Source organism: Calypte anna, chromosome 23, assembly GCF_003957555.1.
Source record: "Calypte anna isolate BGI_N300 chromosome 23, bCalAnn1_v1.p, whole genome shotgun sequence".
In the NCBI taxonomy this organism is placed as follows: domain Eukaryota; kingdom Metazoa; phylum Chordata; class Aves; order Apodiformes; family Trochilidae; genus Calypte; species Calypte anna.
The window spans coordinates 3283289-3303312 of record NC_044268.1 but is presented as its reverse complement, the minus strand read 5'-3'; the positions used below and the strand labels follow the sequence as shown (position 1 = coordinate 3303312).

At 46.3% G+C, this 20024-nt stretch overlaps 1 protein-coding gene across 1 annotated transcript; it reads right to left on the bottom strand.

The window, feature by feature from the left end:
- Positions 1 to 6986: 6986 nt before the first annotated feature.
- On the bottom strand, positions 6987 to 19563 carry CLSPN (claspin). The gene is made up of 25 exons (XM_030464244.1): positions 19531 to 19563; positions 18649 to 18778; positions 17142 to 17605; positions 16830 to 16994; positions 16389 to 16478; positions 16093 to 16165; positions 15812 to 15920; positions 14642 to 15189; positions 14060 to 14251; positions 13288 to 13472; positions 12882 to 13084; positions 12522 to 12586; positions 11888 to 12093; positions 11504 to 11664; positions 11181 to 11407; positions 10831 to 10945; positions 10076 to 10157; positions 9653 to 9747; positions 9122 to 9286; positions 8906 to 9027; positions 8582 to 8709; positions 8080 to 8188; positions 7683 to 7765; positions 7329 to 7490; positions 6987 to 7125 (listed from the first exon to the last, which is right to left on the bottom strand). The coding sequence occupies exons 1-25, from the start codon at positions 19561 to 19563 to the stop codon at positions 7012 to 7014; spliced, it is 4026 nt and encodes a 1341-aa protein (XP_030320104.1). The 3' UTR covers positions 6987 to 7011.
- Between the last annotated feature and the right edge of the window lie 461 nt (positions 19564 to 20024).

Here is a 20024-nt window from a genome sequence, read left to right as displayed (position 1 = left end):
GAGTGTAGAATTAATTGTCTGTCCATAATGCAGCCAGGTGGGCTGGTGGCAGGCAGGGGCTGCATGCAGGGTGAGAGGCAGTGGGGTCCTGGAGAGCTTCCCACCTCCCCACACCAGCACCAGTACCAGTACCAGTACCAGTACCAGTACCAGTACCAGTATTGCTGTGGGCTGTGGCACAGGTTGGGGGTGCCATTGCTGGGGACAGAGTGCCAGACCTGGTGTGGTGCTGGTGTCCAGCTGAGTCTCCCCCACAGCAAAATCCTTTAGGCCAGAAGGCACCTTTTGAGCCAAAAAGGACATTTTCTGTGTGCTTGACATCTTCTGGTTTTTAATAAAAAAAGCAAAGCTGGAATTCCAGGGTTGGGTTAATTTTCTTTCTTTATTCCTCTTTTTCCACGGGAGGGTGTGGGGGGTCTCAGTGTTTCTGTGAGGGGCAGAGGGATGGGAAGCAAGGGGGACACCAGGATCCTGCAGGGCTCCTCTGGTCTCGGTGCTGATCCCGGACGTGCCGTCGGTGCCCCCCGTGCCAGGCAGGGAGCAGTGGCACGTTTTTGAGGTCAGAAAGTGGAGTTTTCAGCAATTAGAGCGGTATGCCAAGATAAACCCCCGCTTCCTGGCGGGTCCGTTCCCATCAAGCTGTTTGGGTCCCGGCGAGACAGAGCCCGGCGCGGGGTTCTGCTGGCGGGAGCAGTCCGGGAAATTCTCTCTGCATGGGTGAAATTCCCTCCGCTACCGAGGTTATTATCTCCCAACAGGAACCAACAATATCCTTTCATTTAGGCACTAATTTGAACAATGTGCGCTGGCCGGGGGAGGAAGGGCACTGGCTGCTCTGGAGCTCTTTGAGAAATCCAGGCGGGAGCCAAAACCAGAGGGAAAATAAAACCCTGCAGTGATGCAAGGGGCTGGTGCTGGTACCGGTGCTGGTGGCAGTGCCACAGGTTCCAGCCAGGTGACACTGGAAAGACTGGTGGTGCCAGCACAGGGATACCCCAGGGCACTGGGATCCCGTGTCCCAGCTTGTATCGGGGAAAATGATCATTCAGGCCATTCTGGAGCTGAGCCCCATCCATGGGAGGGGTTTGCCCACTGGGGAAAAAATCACCTCTGCTGCTTACCCAGCCCCTTCAGCCTTTTAATTACCATTCCATAGGGCTGGAGGGGGCAGTAAAACGCTTTGTAGCTGGTTCTATCGTAAAGCTCACACTAGGCACCAGAAAAAAGTGGGAGTGTGTAATTGATAACTGTAAAACCATTTTAATTTCCGTTCTTCACCAGCAGAGTCAAACACAGCAGGAGGACAGACAGAGGCACACGCATCCCCTGCACCATTGCTCCAGCACCCAGGGCTGGTGGCAGTGCCCAACCAGCAGAAGCCACCTCACCCTGCACCCTTTGCAATGGGACCAGGGTGGTTTGAAAATGTTCCCAGCAGGGATCTGCTCTGGCACGTGGCAGAGGGCAGCACCATCCCATCCCACCCCATCCCATCCCATCCCATACCATCCCACCCCTGTGCCCACTGGGATGCAGGATCCCATTCCCACAGGCTCTACCGGTGCTGGTCCCTCCAGGGCGAACCCCCCAGGGGGCTCGCAGGGGAACACAGGGTTGGGTGGGGGGGAGAGTTCTGCTGCATTTACTCTTTAGCGTGGCTGCTATGAATATTCACACCCGCGTGGGGAGGGCAGGCGCGTTCCCCGACGGGGATATCAGTTGGAACATCGTCTAATTGATTACGTGGAAATTGCTCCTGGTGGAGGGGGAAACCCTCGCCTGGCGCTGGGTGAATTAATTTCTCTTGTGCCATTCTCCGCTGTGCTCAATTAATCTCGTTAAGGTGATACAGTTTCAGCTCGCACTTGGCAGGCAGGGGGTCCGGGGGGGGGGGGGGGGCTGGCTGGGAAGGACTTTGGGGGGGTAACGGGGGCTCGGTGCCTTTGTGCAGGGAGCAGTGGGACCCCGGGAGGTGTCCCTGTGATGCTGGGTGCTGCTGGGTGCTGCTGGAGGGTGCCCACACCAAGACAAAGAGCAGGGGCTCCCGCAGCCCCCCGGCAGCTGGCGTGGGGGGGACATAATCCCACAAATATCCTGCTGCGGGGGGATCAGCGGGGAGGTGAGGGGAAGCCGCCGAGCCCCCTGCCAGCGCTGCCCCCTCCATCCCCCTTCTCCCCCCCCCATTGACTGCCTAAACAGTTCTTTGGTGATTACAATGTAAATATAACTTTTCATGGAGTTAAAGCCTTTTATGGGATGCACACACACTTAACCACTTAACCCCGGCCACAAAAAGAGCAGTGAATGAGCTGTTCAGAGGCTGCTCGTGCAGAAAAGAGGGCCCTGAATAGGATTTGGGGAGCTCTGTGTATCAATTGCTGTGCTCCGGGGGCCCTCAATGGGGCTGCGGCGTTCGAGCATGTGCCAAAGGGCTGGGGTGGGTATGGAGAGGAGAGAGAAAAAAAAAAAACAACAAACCCAGATGAAGAAAAAAAGCAGCTGCTTCTCTCTAATAAAACAATGATTTATTCATGGCGACTTGGGGAAGGGGTGGGAAAGTGCCAAAGGGATGCTCACCCTGCTCTGTGCCTGCCTGGGGAGGGGGAGGCACAGGGACCCCCAGAGCAGCCCAGGGGACAGAACAGAACCCCAGCCAGGCAGCAAGGGGGTCCCTGTGGCAATGAAGGGGTCTCTGCAACTCCTCTCCCTCAGTCCCAGGCACCTTTTGGGGGTGCAGGAACTTGGGGACACCCCCTCTGCTCTTTCCCTGCCCCTGGCTCTGGGTACAGCAGTGAGGACAGGCTGTAGTCAAAGTGGGGTTCAGATTTGGGTCCTTCTTGGGGGCTGAATATCAAAGCCAGCTCCTCCAGCCCCCTGCAGATGTTCAGGGGTCTTTGTCAGCTGCATAGACCACATCTAATCTTTTCTTCCTTCCTTTTCTTTTCCCTTGTTCAGCAGACAGGGAGGGGGCTGTCCACCTCAGGAGCTGTTATACTTTGGGGCTCATGTCATCCCTTTCCCCAAGATCACACACTCAGCAACCCCAGAGGTGGAGTGAAGGCTACCAAAATAAGGCCCATGAGATCATCTTCCCCCCTCCAGATACCTGGCTCAGAACTTTGTACTGAGAGCATCACCCTGATGTTGTACAAAATAGGGAACACATGGCAGGTAGGTGTGTGGCTTAAATTACATTTTTTTAAGTGGGTCCTGAACTGGGATGCTGCTATGGGGTGCCTGGGTGAGCCACCCTGCAGAGGCTTCAGCCCTCTGCTTAATTTTGAGAAGTTGAGGCTTTTCCCAAGGGCACCGTGTGCAGGAGCAGCATCAAATATTGAAAATCAATGGGCCACTGTAAGGGAAACAGCACTGAGCATGTTGCATGAAAACAGCCTTGAGGAGCAGAGGACAAAAAATTAGCTAAAAATAAAATTAATCTCTTGCAAAGCTGTAAGGTTTGCTTCTCACCCTTCCCCCTCTGCGTGCTGCAGCCTTTTCTGTCATTTTCTTTAATTACAGCTAGTGTAGACCTTGCTGCCTGGAGAAGCAGAGCTGGAGTTAGCCATAAATTGGGCTTCTGGATGATACAAGAGAAAATAATAACCCCCCAGGACTGAACATCTGTCCCCACAGAGCACACATAATGTTATGATTAATATTAATGACTAATAGTTAATACAGAAGGAAACTTCTGCTTTACAGGTCACCCAGTAAACCCAGCCTGCTGCCAGTCTCAGCCACAGCTATTTTCTGTGTCAGGAGCTCAGCTGGACTCTGCCCAGCCAGGAGGGAAGATCTCTGCTCAGTTTCCACTCCCCATTTGATTTCAGGTCATTCAGGAATGGAATTACCCACTCCATTTGTCAGACCAGAGCCCTCCCCCCTGCTCCTGCTGCTCTGCCCCTTTCCTCTCCCAGTGACAAGAGAACCCAAAGAAGATGCTGGAAACATCACCTGAGCTCCTCCAAAGCCCAACACATGCTGAAGATGGTTCCGTGGGCCCAAACTGTGCCCTGTTCCTCCCTCCTGGGGAAGGGATGCAGCAGTGAAGGAGCAGGATGAAAGCCAGGGTGGGTAAATAACAGTGACAGAGCTGCTGGAGCAGACACCCTCCCCATCCACCCGTGCCTGGGGGCTTCTCTGTCCTTTAACCCTCCTCTTGGGTCTGGGACGACTGATTAAAGGTCCAGGACAGATGAGATGGAGGAGCTCACGTGCTCAGGGCACACAAACCACGCTGCTCCTCATGTGTCCACTCTGACATAATTTTTCACATGTTGGAAATACAGATGATTTTAGCCTGGGTCCATCTGGTTTCCCAAATAACCTGTCTATATGATAAATAACATAAATTAAATTAGACAAGACAAACAAATAGGGTTGTTTTGGTTTTTTTTTCCCTCTCCCCTTTTCAGTCTCTTGGCAAAAAGGAACAGAGGAAAAGAAAACATAATTCAGTGACTGCCTCGAGCCCTGAGAAGCCATGCAGCAGCAAGCTCTGATTATAAACGTGTCTGCAATGTTAACCTTTAACACACACCCAAGGCCCTTCCTTCCTCAGCTTTAAGTCCTTTCTTTTAATTTCTTCACTATCATTTAGGTTCCAAGAGCTCCCTCTCCCCACCAGCATCACCCCAGGAGGAGAGGTTAGCAGGATCAATACTTGAAAATGAGCTGGCAGAGCTGGGAGTGGGTGCCAGGAGGGAAAGAGCCAGGGAGGGATGAGAGGGGCAGAGGTGAGGGTCAGGCCCAGAGCCAGGGCTCTTCCTCCCTTCTGGATCCTCTCCTGCCCCTGGGATCAGCTCTGGAAGGGAATTGCTGGGGTGCTGCCCAGCAGTGTGCAGCAAACCTCAACTCCTGTGGGTGGGGGGAAACTCACCCACAGTAGCCAGAAGTCTTCCTGTTCTGTGTATTTTAATTTATCAGCTTTTCAGGCCCAGCAATATTCTTCTCCTCTTGGCTCCAGCACAAGAAAACCTTTTGAAGGGAAAATTCTAATGGGCAGAGGGAGCCCAAGCCAGGGCTGTGGCAGAGGTCAGCCAGAGCACCAGGACAAAGCCAGCCTGATCAAGGTGCTCTTCAAACTGCCTTCTAATGCAAAAACAAGCCAGTGATAGGTCTACAGAACTTTAATCCTTTGCAATGCCACAGAGCATGGAAAACTGAGAATTTCCGCTGGCATCCAGAGCTCAATTCCAGCTTTAATCCCTTTCCCCTCTGCCAGAGCAAGGGCATTCTCTTGCTGCTCTCTAGTGGCAGGCACGATTAGCAAGATTAAAAGACGAGTTTTGCAGCTTCGAGTGCTTTTGCCCAGTAAATCTGTGCTGAATCAGTGTAGCTGACAAATCAGTGCAAACAGAGAACTAACTGGGTGCTCAGTTACCTGCTTGCAGTTCTGTTGTTCTCCCAGAAACATCTGATAAATGACCTTTCCTTCTTCCTTCCCTCCCCTGAGCCTCCCCTCCCAGCCACACCTAAACTCAATTGCTCCACTGAAACGGGAATGCCTGGAGCTAATGATAAAGGAAGTTTTGTCTAGGAGCTAACAAACCCAAAACTATTGAAGCAGTAAAAAGAAACATATTCTGAGGGCCAAGAATTTTATGCAAACCTAAGTGGAAGACTTGAGGGCTTGAGAATTTACACTCCAGTAAGCACAGGGGGGTGGTTTTGTTTTGTTCCAATATTATTGCAGCTGTTCCCAGTAAAAGGCTTAGTTGTGGCTACAAAAGAAAAGCAGCAATGAAAAAAAAGATACAGATAGACAAACATTTAAAAGAAAAAACCCCAAACACAAACACAGCTGAGTGAAACCCTGTAAATTAATTCCAACTGCCTCCAAAATTAAAAACATGTTTTATTGTAAAGTTGCACTCCAATTAGTACCATAATTACTTATAAACAGAATGTACAGTAAATTATTTTACACATAGCACACCAGGCATATGCTTTTGATGTTACAAAATTTACAGTTTGGGATATTTCTCCAACAGAGTTGGTACTCTGAGTATGGGACATCAAGTCCTAGAGAGACAGGCCACTGTCTCAGCATCCTCAGGATTTGAACTCATTCAACATGTAATCAGAAATGCTGTATATTCTGTCTCAGGTTTTGGGAATGGTGGTTCCTTATTATCCAATTTCCTCATTCTAGAGAAGGTCTTTAATTACTGTCTGGCCAGAAAGGGATGGTTTCTCCCAGATGAGTGCAGCTTGCACAGAAAAACCCAAAATGGATGATTTCAGAGTATTAATTGTATTAATTTGAGAAAAATAAAAACATTCTCCACCACCCAAAACAAACCAAAACACCCCAAATAAAAAAACCAACACCTGCCTCTTCCTCTCCCACATCTCTTACACTCTTTCCTCTCTCCACACAAACACATATTCACACACAGGTGTAAGAATACAAGCAGCAGTAAAAACCTGGAATAAAATCCTTATCATACTGCCTCACAAAAGCCTGGGACCTTTTTTAAAAGTGTACATTTCAAATATAAATTAGAGCTTCTTAAAATGCCAAGCTAATAAATACTTAACATGGGAGAATACAGGACACTGGAGGAAGCCACAGCCACCTTCAGACTGCAAGTGTGCACAGGGCAAGTCCTGCCACAGGTCCCCCTGCTCTCTTTTTACCTAAACCCACAGAATTACCTCCCTCCTCTCTGCTTTAGCCACCAGTGGCATTTTCAGATAGCACAGAGTGTGATCCTGCAAGGACAGCACCCAGTGCCAGCTTCCTTGATGCTTGGGAAAGACCAAGTGACCATTTCATTCCAAACCAAGCATGGGTTTTGTGCTCTCGTTTGCCACAGAGCACAGAGAGAAAACAAAGGGGAATGAACAAGACCATTGCCTGGAAATGACTGCAACTGGTGGAGTCAAGTGGCAGCAGGAGAATGTGCAGCAATCTGTTCACCTTCCCCATGGCTGCTGGCAGATTTGCCAAACAAACCACAGCTGGCAAAGAGACAAGAAACAACCTCAGGCCCTGAACAGGAATACTCAGCTCTCCAAGTACTGGAAAATGCTTCGGCTTTGACTCGTTTCCTCTGGGCTGTCTCCCCTGGGCCTCTTGGCCAGAGACATCACTGCTGCAGTGGGACCTCTCTTCTTCACCTGGAGGGCAGGAGGATACATTAGACCATCCAGAATCTCCAGAAAGTTTAAATTCTGAGTTATCAGAGAATTATTTGGTGTGAGTGCCAAATGATGAAATCATAGAGAACAGTTAAACCAGGAATGCTCTGATCTGCCTGGCAGTGCTTGGTGTATGTTTGGATAAACTGCAAACTGGCAGCACCTTCCACACAAATCTTTACCTGAAGCTTTGCTTTTTCCTTTGCCTCTTCACTCTTCTCTGGGGAAAGTGTGTGAAAGACAAAGTTCCTTGAATTCCGTGGGGCATTGGGATTAAGATCTGACATTGCTGCTAGTTTCTGAAGGACAGCTTTAGGTCTGTTCAAGAGAGACCCATTTTTAATCTGAAGAACAAAGAAAAGCTGTGTTAAACCAGTTGCACCAACAAGACAGCTCCTTTAGCAGGTTACTCTTAATAGAAAAATGACTCCCTAGTAAAATGGTACTCAGTCCCACACCAACCAGAAATGGGGGAGCTGACTTTGCTGTGTTCTACAGCTGCAGCTTGAAAATGCTGTTTTGCAGAAGTTACCAACCTGGAGGTCACTGGCAGGTCTGAAGGCTTCAAAGGGATTCCTGGGCAATAGTGCTGTGTCTTGTACCACCACTGCTGGGCTTGCTAGCAGGGACAAAGAGGGAAATGTCAGTTTCTGGCCCTCACTTGAGGGGATATATAATTTTATAATAAAACTAAAGAACTTCAAATTTACAACAGACAGAAAATTCTGTAGGGGAAAAAAAACTGCATCAAATTCTTTTATGAGCAGCTCTCTGTCTTCAGTGCTTTTATACCTTCAGCTTTTCAAGTTCTGGAAGAGAGGAGCTTGGATGGGCATCAGGAAACTTGTCAAAGGAGTCTTCTGATCCATGACTAGTGAAGACTGAAGTTAAAGTTTATTTCTCTGATTGCTCCTTCAATAAAAGTAGGCTTACCTTTCTTCTGGAGAGACTTGGCAGTTACTTTTTTTGCAAGTTTCATGAATTGGCTGTCTTCACCAATTTCTTCCTCTTCCTCCTCCTCCTGGTCTTTATTTTTTTCCTTCTGTAGCAGAGAGGAGACACTTGGTAAAACTGAAGAAGTTTGTATTAAGAATGAATGTTATTTATTATTATAAGTAGACCAAATCTTTCCATTAAGTAAATTTATATATTCATTTTTATTTACTTTCTACTGTAAAAGTTTATTGCAATAATTTCTTGGACACTTTATCATCCCCATTTGGACCTGTTTCAGAACACAGCTGTTTTGCCTCTCCCAAATGAGCTTCTCTCTCTGAACGATTTGGGAAGAAGAGAAATAGCAGAATTCACAATTTAAAAACAGAGACACCTTTATGAACAGTACTTTTTTCCAGAGTTTAACTTGAGGAGCTAACAATTTCACATCTAGCAGTGGCACAGAGGAAGACTGAGCAAAGCTGAAGGGAACTGATACCTGCTCACGAAGCCACTGCTCCCGTTCAAATCGCTCTTTCCTCCATTTCACCTCTGTCTCATCAAACTGCTCACTTTCATCATCATTATCTGAATCTCTCTGGAACAAGTCCATCTGTGAAGCATAATCTAGACAAGGAAAAAAAAGAATAGGTATCAATTTTAAAAGCATAAAACAGGTAAAAAAAAAAAAATAATCCCCAAACCAGACCCTCCCAACCTGATTTGTTTATTTACTTCTGAAGGACTATCCAGTGCTATTTCACACCCAGACTCTCTCCCCAACCTTTCACACCCATCTACAAGCTATGGATCAGAGCAGCACCTATGTTTTTCCACCGGAATCTCCTCATCCTGCCAGGGCCATCACTGTGCAGGTCCCCATCAAGGAGGTACCTCTCCTGGCAGAGGCGCAGCTGGCGTTTGTCATCATCAAGCATGGCTTTCCTGCCAACAGAGAGGGAGGTTGGGACAGGCTGTACCCCAGAGCATGACTGCACATCACACACACACACATATTATTATTATTATTGTCACTCACATGTGGAACTTCTGTATCTGGCTTTCTAATTCCTCTTCATTAGGCAGCTCCTCATCAATAATATCTTCTTCATACTCGTTCAGGTCTTCACCATCATACTCATCCTCGCTGCCCACATCACTCCCTGACAGCTCTGCCTCATCTTCCATGAAATCCTGCAGCTTTCTATAAAAGAACATGGCAAGAGTTCAGTTTGCTAGACCAATACTCATCACACAAATCTCCTGAAAGCAAGATTATATCTTTTGGTGTGAATTTAACACATATCCTAAAAGGGAAATTATGTTTCATCTTTATTATGCACTGTGGCCTTTTGACTTCCATCTATAATGAAAACTATGGAAATCCTCTACAACCCCCCAGCAAGGTAGCTGAACCCATGCAACGTGACAGCACCAAAGCAAAAAACCAGCCAGAGCCAGCACCATGGGAATATTAGTGCTGGAGAGGGAATAACTGCAAACTAAATTTCTAGTGCTGTTCATATTCTCTTCTGTCTGGCAATTATAACACTAAAAGGGATGTACTTACAGCTTCTTCTTCAAGCCCTGTCTATGCCTCAGCAGTTCTTCTTCCTCATCACTCAGTTCTGCCTCTTCAGCATCACTATCCCCACTTTTTTTGTCCTGCCAAAGAGACAGTTTTCAGAAATGAAGGAATTTCTGAAAGTGGATTACTTATTAATAGCAGCCTCTTCTGTTCTTCAGCTGATAGACACAGACTGAAACACAAACAGATTTTTTCAGATATTTGCTATACCAAGATGCTTTATCCACCAAATAACACAAAGGAGGTATTTTAAATGATCCAAACATTGCTCTTCAAAGCTTTTTGGTAGCTTGTTCTGGAAGTCAGGATACTTTGCATTACTGACTATATCAAAAAATTAAGTAGATAAATGGGGTTCTTTTAGTCAGAGTGCTGCTGCAGCTGCTTTGCTCCCTCAGTCCCCACCTCTTCACTATCAAAGGCGTTGTCATCCGTCACGAGCCGAAAGTCAGCAAGTTCTTCTTGCTCTTCCTCATCTTCCTCTTCCCTATGGGAAAGTAAATGAAAGAAATGCACATTTTCATTTCATCTCCAATGATGGCCTCACAATAATACAAGGCAAGATTTCAACCATCATGACAGCTGCTCAAGGAGCTACAATCTCTCGAGAGCATTGAGCTTTAAATGCTCCAAATCCCCAAGAACACTGATGTTTTAAGACCTCAGGTCTTCACTTGCAGAGACCATGGGGCAAGTATTAAATCCTGGGCTTGTATCCCTCTAAAATTCCCCTGGGATACCCCTGACATTCCCATTTGTTAAGATTCATTATCTTTCAGCCAGGCAGCCAAACACATTTCCAGTTAAACCAATGGAGAACATGGAAGTACAAACATTTTGTGACATTTCTGTAGCTTGGCAGCAGCCCAGAAGGGAACCCAAGGTCCTACATTCTAACAGTCTTCTCAGCTTGGTGATAGTTCTTCAACACTTCTTTGATTATCAGTGAAAAACAAGAATTTCCCTCCCCAGTGGCTGTAGGAAGCAGTAGTCAGGGAGATTGCTGAGTGATTTGCAATGCTCCTTCTCCTCACCTCCACAACACAACACACTTCTGCTTACAGCATTTGGAGTGAATGGCAACCAAGAAAACACAGTAAGAGTGAAACAAGACAACTGCCACCAAAAACTTCTGTAATTTTAGGAAGAACAATGCTAACCTGTCTGTGGGAAAGGAGCCTGAACAAAGAGCTAGAGCTTCTGCCATTGGATCTTCAACGTCACTGTCCTTTTCTGCCTTGGAAGATACAGAAGATGCCCAGGTGGGAGAACCTGCTACAAAAAGTAGTAAGATGGCAATTGATTAGACAGATGTATTTATAGTCTCAAACTGTCACAGAGCATCCTAGATGTTAGTTAGCTTGTTCTCACAAAGGCAACAAACTTTTAGAGCTCACAGAAGTCTCAGGAGTTCTACATTCTGCATTAGTGACCAGAAATAAAGAGGACCTCAGCATAAAGCTTATAAATTGAGTAACCAGCAAAGCCAAAACCAGATTTCAGGACATACTCTGAGACACAAATTTTCCAGAGCAAAGGTTGAGCAGTTCTTCCATGTTCTGCTTTTTGTTGCTGCTGGTACTTGGCACATGCTCAGCTTGAGTGCTGAACTGGCCAGAGCACAGGTCCAGTAACTCATCCATGTTGGCATCCATTGCGTTCTCATCCATACTCGCCAGAGTCAGAGGGTGCTTTGAGGACTGGTATTTATTCCTGTGCTGTCCAACATTCAAGAACCTGGAAGAAAGTCTGTAATTAGAAAAAAATCTTGCTTGTGTACATCTTGTTTCTGTTAAAGGGCACGGAACAGCATCCTTTACACCCACTACTTACCCATCTGCATCAAGCAGCTGGCTCTGCGTGTCATCTTCCAGAGAAAATTGCAACTGTGACTCACCAGCCCCTGGAAATAAACTCTTGGGCTCAGGAGAGGCATTATACAGATCCTGGGAATCTTCTATGGGAAGAGAGGGCTCGGACATCTTTCCTGAGCTCTAGTCAAAGGAGTATAAAAATACACAAGTTATTTGTTTTACAAGCCTAGAATTCAAAAGCAAGGCATCTTAAACTCCAGGGATAGATTTTCTGAATCTTACTCACATAGAGTAAGCATTTGGCTCCTATATGCCTTCTCCTGGTATTATTTGACAGATGTGACAAGCAGGATAAAATGAATTCCTTCCCTACCCATGATGGGAACAGGACTGAGAGCCTTACCTTGGAAGCAGAGCTGATAAGGCTTGTTTTGAAAAAACCTGGGGAAGGAGACCTGAAACCTCCTGCTGCAGAGAGAAAGTTCCCTCCCCGTGACATCTGTTTGTTGCAGGGCTGGTAAGAGGGGATCATGGAGCCAATCAACTCAAAGCTGCTGTTATGGCTGTTCTCTTTTGCTAGTGTTGGTAGAGAAAAGGAATCATCATCCTCTGAAAAAAAAATAGTTAAATACTATGCTTAACTTATTTTTATTAGGTTTTTCTTTTTTTGTTTTGGTTTGGCTTTTTGTGATCCAGTAAAAGCTCAAGATATGGTTTTGGAACACTGTCACCTTGCTAAAAATTCATTGTTTTGTGCTTCTGTTGGATTTCTTTCTTCAGAGAGGATCCAAATTGCACTATTTTACTGAATTTAATCTTACCAATTTCTGTTTCTGCATGTTTTCCAGTATCACTTTGAACTTTATTTTCCCTCTATTCTTTTCAAGCCCTCACATTTTATTTCATCAGTCTGAACTTTTATAAACTGCAAAGCAATACAGGTGATGAAATAACAAACATATTGAATACCAATCTCAAACAGAATTCTACATGAACCATATGGAAAAATGCAATCTGCAGGAATAGTTCTACTTTACCTAACTTGGCAGATCCTTTGTCTGCAGCTTCTTCCATTTCAGGTTTCTCATCATGAAGACAATATCTGCAATTCATGAAATAAACTCTATTTGCCAACATATGCAAGATGAATCACTGTTGTCTGCCAAAGCTAATTGCAAAAAGCAAGGCAGCACACAAAAATACATCTAGGACACTTTAAGAAACAATGTTCTCTTAATCACAGTCATTAAGTTTTTTAAAAGGAAATACATATAAATATACATAGAAATAGTGGAACAAGGTACAAAAAATACTTGCAAAAAAAGTACTTCAAATCAAAACTTCTCTGGGTATTCATCAATTTTTCAATTGCCATTTTTAAAGCTTGGTTTATTTACCCCATTTTTGAGGAGCTGTCCTTAAAAAGCATCAATGTAGACTCTGTTGAAGGTGGTTTGGGAACAGAATCACAGTGCACAGACTTCTCCAGCTTTTCTCCATCAACTGATTCTTTGTCAGTTTCTTTATCTCCATCTTCAACGTGTTTCTCTTCTCTGTCTTCATTATCTTCCTCTGCTTCATCAAGCACAAATTCCATGTTCTAAAGAAACATCCCCAACCCCAGCAGAGAGGTGGTGATTAATTGCTTTGATCCATCAACTCCCTTGCATACTTTTCAAGAAAACATTTCAGCACAGGGAGGATGAAGCTGAGTGAGTCACAGTTCTTATTTCCACTCTGATACAGCTGACACAGAGGTGCTATATTTGCTTTTAATATTGTTTATACAAATAAAGGAAATACCTCATTGCCTTCTTCCTCTTCCTCAGATTCATCTGTCATCTCTTCCTCCTCCTCCTCTTCCTCTTCTTCCTCCAGCATCTCCTCATTATCCAGTTTGTAGAGTGCTTGTCTCTTCTGACGCTCCTCGGTCCTGCGGAGCTTCATGGCCTCCTGCAGTTTGGCCTTCAGCACCTGCAGCTTTTCACCTGGACATAAATGAATAAATAAACACATCAGGTGTACTGCAGTAAATCCTGAGCTCTGTTGCTTTCAAGCATTCAGTCCAAGGTAACTGCACACATAAGAAGGGAATTAAATTACTTGGTTTGAAATCGTTTCGTGACTTGAAATCCTTTCATGAATCTTTTCATGTTTGAAATCTTTTCATGAATCTTTCCATGCCAGCTCTAAGAGCAATGTCCATGAGTTTCAGTGAGCTCCATCATGAGATTTCACAGTCTCAGGAATCATCAAGATCCCTCACTATCCATCAATGCCATGGCACAGCACTCCAAACAAGAGCAGGGTCTGTCTCTCTGCTGCATCCCTCAGGAACAAGAGCACCCAATAGCCATGGGCAGATGTGCCACAGCATGTGAAATGATGAAGAGCAGCTGAAAATAACACAAGCCCACAGAACCTGCCAAACAATCCATCTTTTAAAATGGATACAGTGGGAGAATCACATTCCACAGATGTTTTTGTTTGCAAATATATACAATGCTATTAGAAACTGCAGTATAGACAAAGTGTTTTGCAGTCAAGTCATGATCACATCTCCTCCCAAACCAACCTGGCTTTGTGTGGACTGTTTCATCCAGGCTCTCTGCAGCTAACACTGCTGGTACCACATCTGCTTTCAGCTCTTCCTTTCCCTCAGATGTGGTCTCCTTCCTAATAATTGTCATGTTTATGGCCCGTTCAGCTTTGGATTTTGAGGCTCGCAGAGTATGCTTCAGGAAACGTGCTTTCAGGGCTTCCAATTCTTTAAATACATGTGAATGAAATGTCAAAATGCAAACTAAATTAATGTGATGGCATTTAAAAGCACTTGGTGTTAAAGCTGTATCAAGAGTGGGTCTTGAAGAAGTTAAAGAAGTTACTTAAAAACTCTAAATCTTTAACAGTAACAAACTTGCAAACCCATTCTATTTTATTAATAAAACAATAAACCACTACCAAATATTTTTGCTGTAACTTGCACTTAATATTAGCTACTATTAAATTACCTTATCCACAAGAAAATGGATATTAACATTAGACAAAGAATCTGTACTAGTAAGAGAACACACCTGACCTCAAGAGATTTCCCAGCTCAAGTCAGATAACTCTGCTCACTTGGACAGACCTGACAGGATTACAATAAAAGAGGTACCTTTATTTGAATCAGACTCATCAAGATTTATAAAGGATTCATTGTCAGAGCAGATCCTTGGCTTGATGGACAGGTCTATACCCAGCTCACGAAGTTTTTCCAGCTTGGACTTCCTCACTTTTTCAGCCTGTGCCACCAGCCCAGGCCCCACTTGCTGGGTGCTTTTCTCACATTCTGAGTCTGGTACCATTTTGTCTCTTTGCTCCAGGCCATCTTCTCCAGCTGCCAGTGGAATCTCATTCTCTTTCTCTTCACTACAATCAGTGCTCAGGGAGCTCCCGTGCTGCTGTTCTGTGTCTGCTGGTGCAGACCCAACCATGCAGGAATCATCACTGTCCTGCCTGGGCTTTTCAGCAGAGTCTTCTCTCAAGTTGTTCCCTACATCTGCAGGAGGTTTGCTCACAGTAGCATCAACATCTCTGTCAAGGCTGGTTTCTGGTTCATTAGTTGCTGGTTGATCACCTTCTGTTTGCCCAGCTTTGCAACCCGTGCTCAAGTTCTTTGTGTTTGCAGGTTCTTCAGCTAGGGATGGTTGGTATTTATTGGACCTAACAAAGGCAGAAAAAAATATTTCACCTGTGGCTGTTGTGAAAGGGGAGAAGAGGCTGAGGACAAACTCAGAGAGAAAGAAAGAATTTTCTCATTCTTGTCACTAATGTGTAGGAAGAGATGAAGGACAGAGGCCTGGAAAATTTCATTTTGAGGAGCTAAGGAAGGAGAATAAAGCATTTGTACCTGTTACATCATCACAGCATGAAACTCCTGAGATCTTGAGACTATGGGACCTTAAATATTTTATTACAGATAACTCAAAAGCAGAAGTAGTCCAAGTAAAATGTCAGAGTCCAGTCTAAACCACACTGAAGTAACTGTGCATGAGAACGTTGCTTCATCTGGAGTTACTACCAGGCTCTGATTACTCCAGTGGTACCATTGCCTTTTGTTAACAGTGACACACTCCTTATTCCCAGGTGCTCACAGAATTAAGGAAGACTAAAAATATTTCTTAATAAAACTCTCCAGTCAAACCAGCAGCAAGCTGTGTCCACACACAGAGCAGGTCTGTACCTCAAACAACACCTACAGCTTGCAAAGGGATTACCCTCAAAAGCAAAGTCAGGATATGCTCCAAATTTATGAGAAAAACATGAGGAAAGTTTAAGTCCTTACTTCAGCAATGCCATGGCATTTCCTTGGCATGCTGGTCGAGGTCTGCACTTGAGGAACTCATGAATGCTTTTGGCTTCAGGCAGGTGATATGGGAGAGACACAGATGATTCTACCAGAGAAAGGAGGAGAAAGAAAATTTAAAATTGTCTTGCACCCTGCAACCCTGGATAACTTATGCAAGGTGAAAGAATGATCAAGCCTTTCAGGCAAACTCTTTCAATTTCTCCCCTGACTTTCTTAATAGTTTATGCACTTCTACATCCAAAAAATTTAAGTTTTACCTCTAATAAGTCGTTGGGTCTCACTATGCAGCTGCTTAATTGCTTCTTTACTTAACCTCGCTGCTTTCCGTTCCTTAAGCAAAGAAAAGAAAAACTTCTGAAGCAAGAAAACAAAATATTGGTCGCTGTCTATACTAAATAGCTTATTCTTCTCTTCCAGGCATAAAGGAGTCAGAATAGAGCAGCCAGTTAATAAAAGATTGAAACAGCAAATCACCAAACCATGGGACAGTTGCATACAAAAAGCATTTGAGTCACTGCAAGAATGGAAAGCTTTAAAACCAACAATACTTCACCTTCTTTTTTGGCTCTTTTAATACAGGTTCCTCATTCTCATCACCAAATAGATGTTTGTAGCCTTCACCCTCAGAAAACTCCTCTTTGTTCTACAGTGCAGAAAGAGAGATTCAGTTATTTGTAGGGATACACAGAGACTGCAAAGGGCAAAGAGGTCACGAGTGAAAAGTGTACAGAATCATCACTGCTCAACAAAACCAGCAAAGATGCCCCTAAACTAACACAAATCTTACACACAACTTACAGAGATTTCAAAGCATCTGCTGCAGCATTATCTTTATAACTTTCCAGGGCAATTCCCTTTGGGATAAAAGGGCAGAGGATGTTCGCTCCTCTGTGGCAGGAGCAGAAGGGCACCACTGTCAAGAAGGGTTCCAACACACACTCAGGTACAAAACTCCCCACAAATAACCAAGTCTTCTATCATACCAAATGTTTACCTTGTATTTTCTGATTTTGTTTTTTACTGCTGCTCGTATGGATTCCAGAGACTCTTCATCTTCTGGGGGGGAATCATTTTCCTCTTCCAAGCCATTATCAAAAAGTTCTTTATCATCAAGGAGACACCCACTGTCATTTAAAGGATACTTCTCACCACCATCTACCTGCTTCCCAGAAGAAAGAAGTATTTGTGTAAGTCATTTCAGAAAAGAACCCAGTTCTTTGACATTAAGATTAATATCAAAAGAAGCACAGCAGTGATAAATTTAACTTAGTGGAGAAAAACATCTGAGATTTCCTGACAAATATACCTCTGCTCTAGGATTCCTTTCTTTTTTCAGCTGTTTAATGCACTCTATTCTTCTCTCCTTCTCCTTCCTTCTTTTTGATTTTCCAACAGCTTTTTCTGCCCTTTCTTCTTCAAAATCATGTTCATGCTGTTTAGGTTTTCTGTACTTTTTCCCTGATTTTAGAGGTCTCTCCTCTTCCAACTCACTCTCAGATAAGCCAGACTTTCTGCTTGCTTCAGGGTTTTCAATCTGCAATTGGTCACCAGTGTCACTGTCATCACTATCCACCAGCCCTTGGAGAATTCGATGAGATTTCTTGTTCCTCAGGGCAGTAATATTCTCTTTTTCCTTTTCATTTTCCCTGTCTCCACCCAGAGCATCATTCTGCACAAAGGAGCCATCATCCTCTCCATCTTCACTCTCACTGTCCTGAAGTACCTTCTTGCTTTTTGCTTTTTTACGTACAAAAATCTCTTCCTCTGAATCTGACAAAATATATTAAAAGAAAATAAATTATGCATGCTATGGAAAGTTAAACTTCACAAGCTGATTACCAGTCAATCAGTTAAACATGAATTTACCTATCTGTTAAATTCCATAGATGTAAACACCTACAGCAAAGCAGCTTTAACTCAAATTTCAAATCCCACATCTTGTAGCACATCACAGAGCTGATCCAAATTGATGTTAGAGGTTTTTAACAAATAAACCTGGACAGACTGGAGAGTTGGGATGATCCCAACAGGATGAGGTTTAACACGGCCAAGTGCCGGGTCCTGCACTTTGGCCACAACAACCCCATGGGGAGCTCCAGACTGGGCACAGAGTGGCAGAAAGGGACCTGGGAGTCTGGATTGCCAGGAAGCTGAACAGGAGCCAGCAGTGTGCCCAGGTGGCCAAGAAGGCCAATGGCATCCTGGGCTGGCTCAGGAACAGCGTGGCCAGCAGGTGCAGGGAAGGGATTCTGCCCCTGTGCTCAGCCCTGGTGAGGCCACAGCTTGAGTCCTGTGTCCAGTTCTGGGCCCCTCAGCTCAGGAAGGAGATTGAGGTGCTGGAGCAGGTCCAGAGAAGAGCAAGGAGGCTGTGAAGGGATCCAGCAGAATTGCTGTGAGGAAGGGCTGAGGGAGCTGGGGGTGTTGAGGCTGGAGAAGAGGAGGCTCAGGGGAGACCTCATCACTCTCTCCAACTCCCTGAAAGGAGGTTGGAGCCAGGGGGGGTTGGGCTCTTTTCCCAGGCAACTCTCAGCAAGACAAGAGGGCAGGGTCTCAAGTTGTGCCAGGGGAGGTTTAGGTTGGAGATGAGAAAGAATTTCTTTCTGGAGAGGGTGATCAGGCATTGGAATGGGCTGCCCAGGGAAGTAGTGGATTCTCCGTGTCTGGAGAGATTTCCAAAGAGCCTGGATGTGGCACTGAGTGCCATGGGCTGGGAACCACGGGGGGAGTGGATCAAGGGTTGGACTTGATGATCTCTGAGGTCCCTTCCAACCCAGCCAATTCTAGGATTCTATGAAATCAAAGTCACTACACACCTCCATCCTGGAGAGAGGCTGTCCCAGTGCTGCAGGGTCCTGGAGAGGCTGTTTCACAGCTGCCCTGCCCACTATCTGAGTCAGTGTCCGGGGTTTCCTGCAAGCCTGAACTCAAATCCTCTAATGGGAGCTGCAAAGCAAAATTAAATTTTCTTTATTGTGACTCTTGGGGTCCAACTCCACTCTGAAACCTTGGCTGGCCCCAGAGACACCCAGTTACGGACACTTGTACTGTTGTGAAGCTTTAAGCAGTGCTATTTACATGAAGTGAGATTACACGACGCCAACTTTTGCCTAAGGCGAGCTTGTGCACAGAAAAATAAAAGAAACCCCCCTGGTTTATCACTGATTATTAATTAAAACGCTGAAAATAATGAGAACAGTAAAACTTGATTCTCCCTCTTCCGCATTTCACCTGAGCCCATTCAACAGGAACCCTCATTAAACAGGGCATTCCTTGGAAGTTCTCCAGCCCGTTCTGGGGTCCCCTCCTGTGACCCGGGACCCCCCCACCCCGCCTGTCCCCCCCTTTTCCCCAGCCCGCCACCTTCCCGGCATGCCCCGGGCCCGCCGCAGCCTTCCCCGCGCTCCGCAAGGGCCCGGGGGGAAGCGGAGGCTGAGCGGCTCCCGCCCGCTGCCGGCCTGCACCCATCCCACTACCACCCAGCCCGCCACCACCCAGCCCGCCACCCCCGAGCCGTGAGAGCAGCTGAGGAGGGGACACCGCCACCGCAGCCGCTACCGCGCTCTGTGCCCCTCGCTACCCCTCCCAGCCCTACACCGCGCCACAGCCAAAGGAATCGCAAAGGGACTGGAATGCCGCGGATCACAGCCATCCCCGCCAGCCGGTTGTGCGGAAGGGAGCGGAGCGGCAGGACTCACCTCGGCGGGGCCCGGGGCCGCTGCTGCCGCCATGGCCTCCGCCCGGCGCTCCCGCCGCTCACGGAACCGCTTCGAGTCTTCGCGCGTTGCCCCAGCCCCGCCCCTCCCCGCAGACAGCCAATGGCTGCCCCCCTTCCTCACCAAGCCACGCCCCTCTACTGCTCATTTCAGCGCCTGTCCCCACCCCTCTCCCTCCGGGCCAATCAAAACTCGCGTTTCGAAGCCACCCTCACCCTTTATAAAGCCGCCCTGAGGGGGCGCCCGTGCTGCAGGCGGGTGGGCGGTGGTCGTGTTGAGGGGGGGAGGCATCACCTTGGTGGCCTTGTGGGGCTCCGCGAGGGATGGCTCTGGGCCTGGGCCTGTCTTGGGCCGTGTGTCCATCCCCGGTGTTCTGGTGCCCACTGTCCTACTTCTTGGGTGCCTCGGGGGTCTGCAGACCCCTCAGAGCTCAGCTGGGCCTGTGCCGTGAGGGCAGCCCGGCCCTGGCTCGGGGT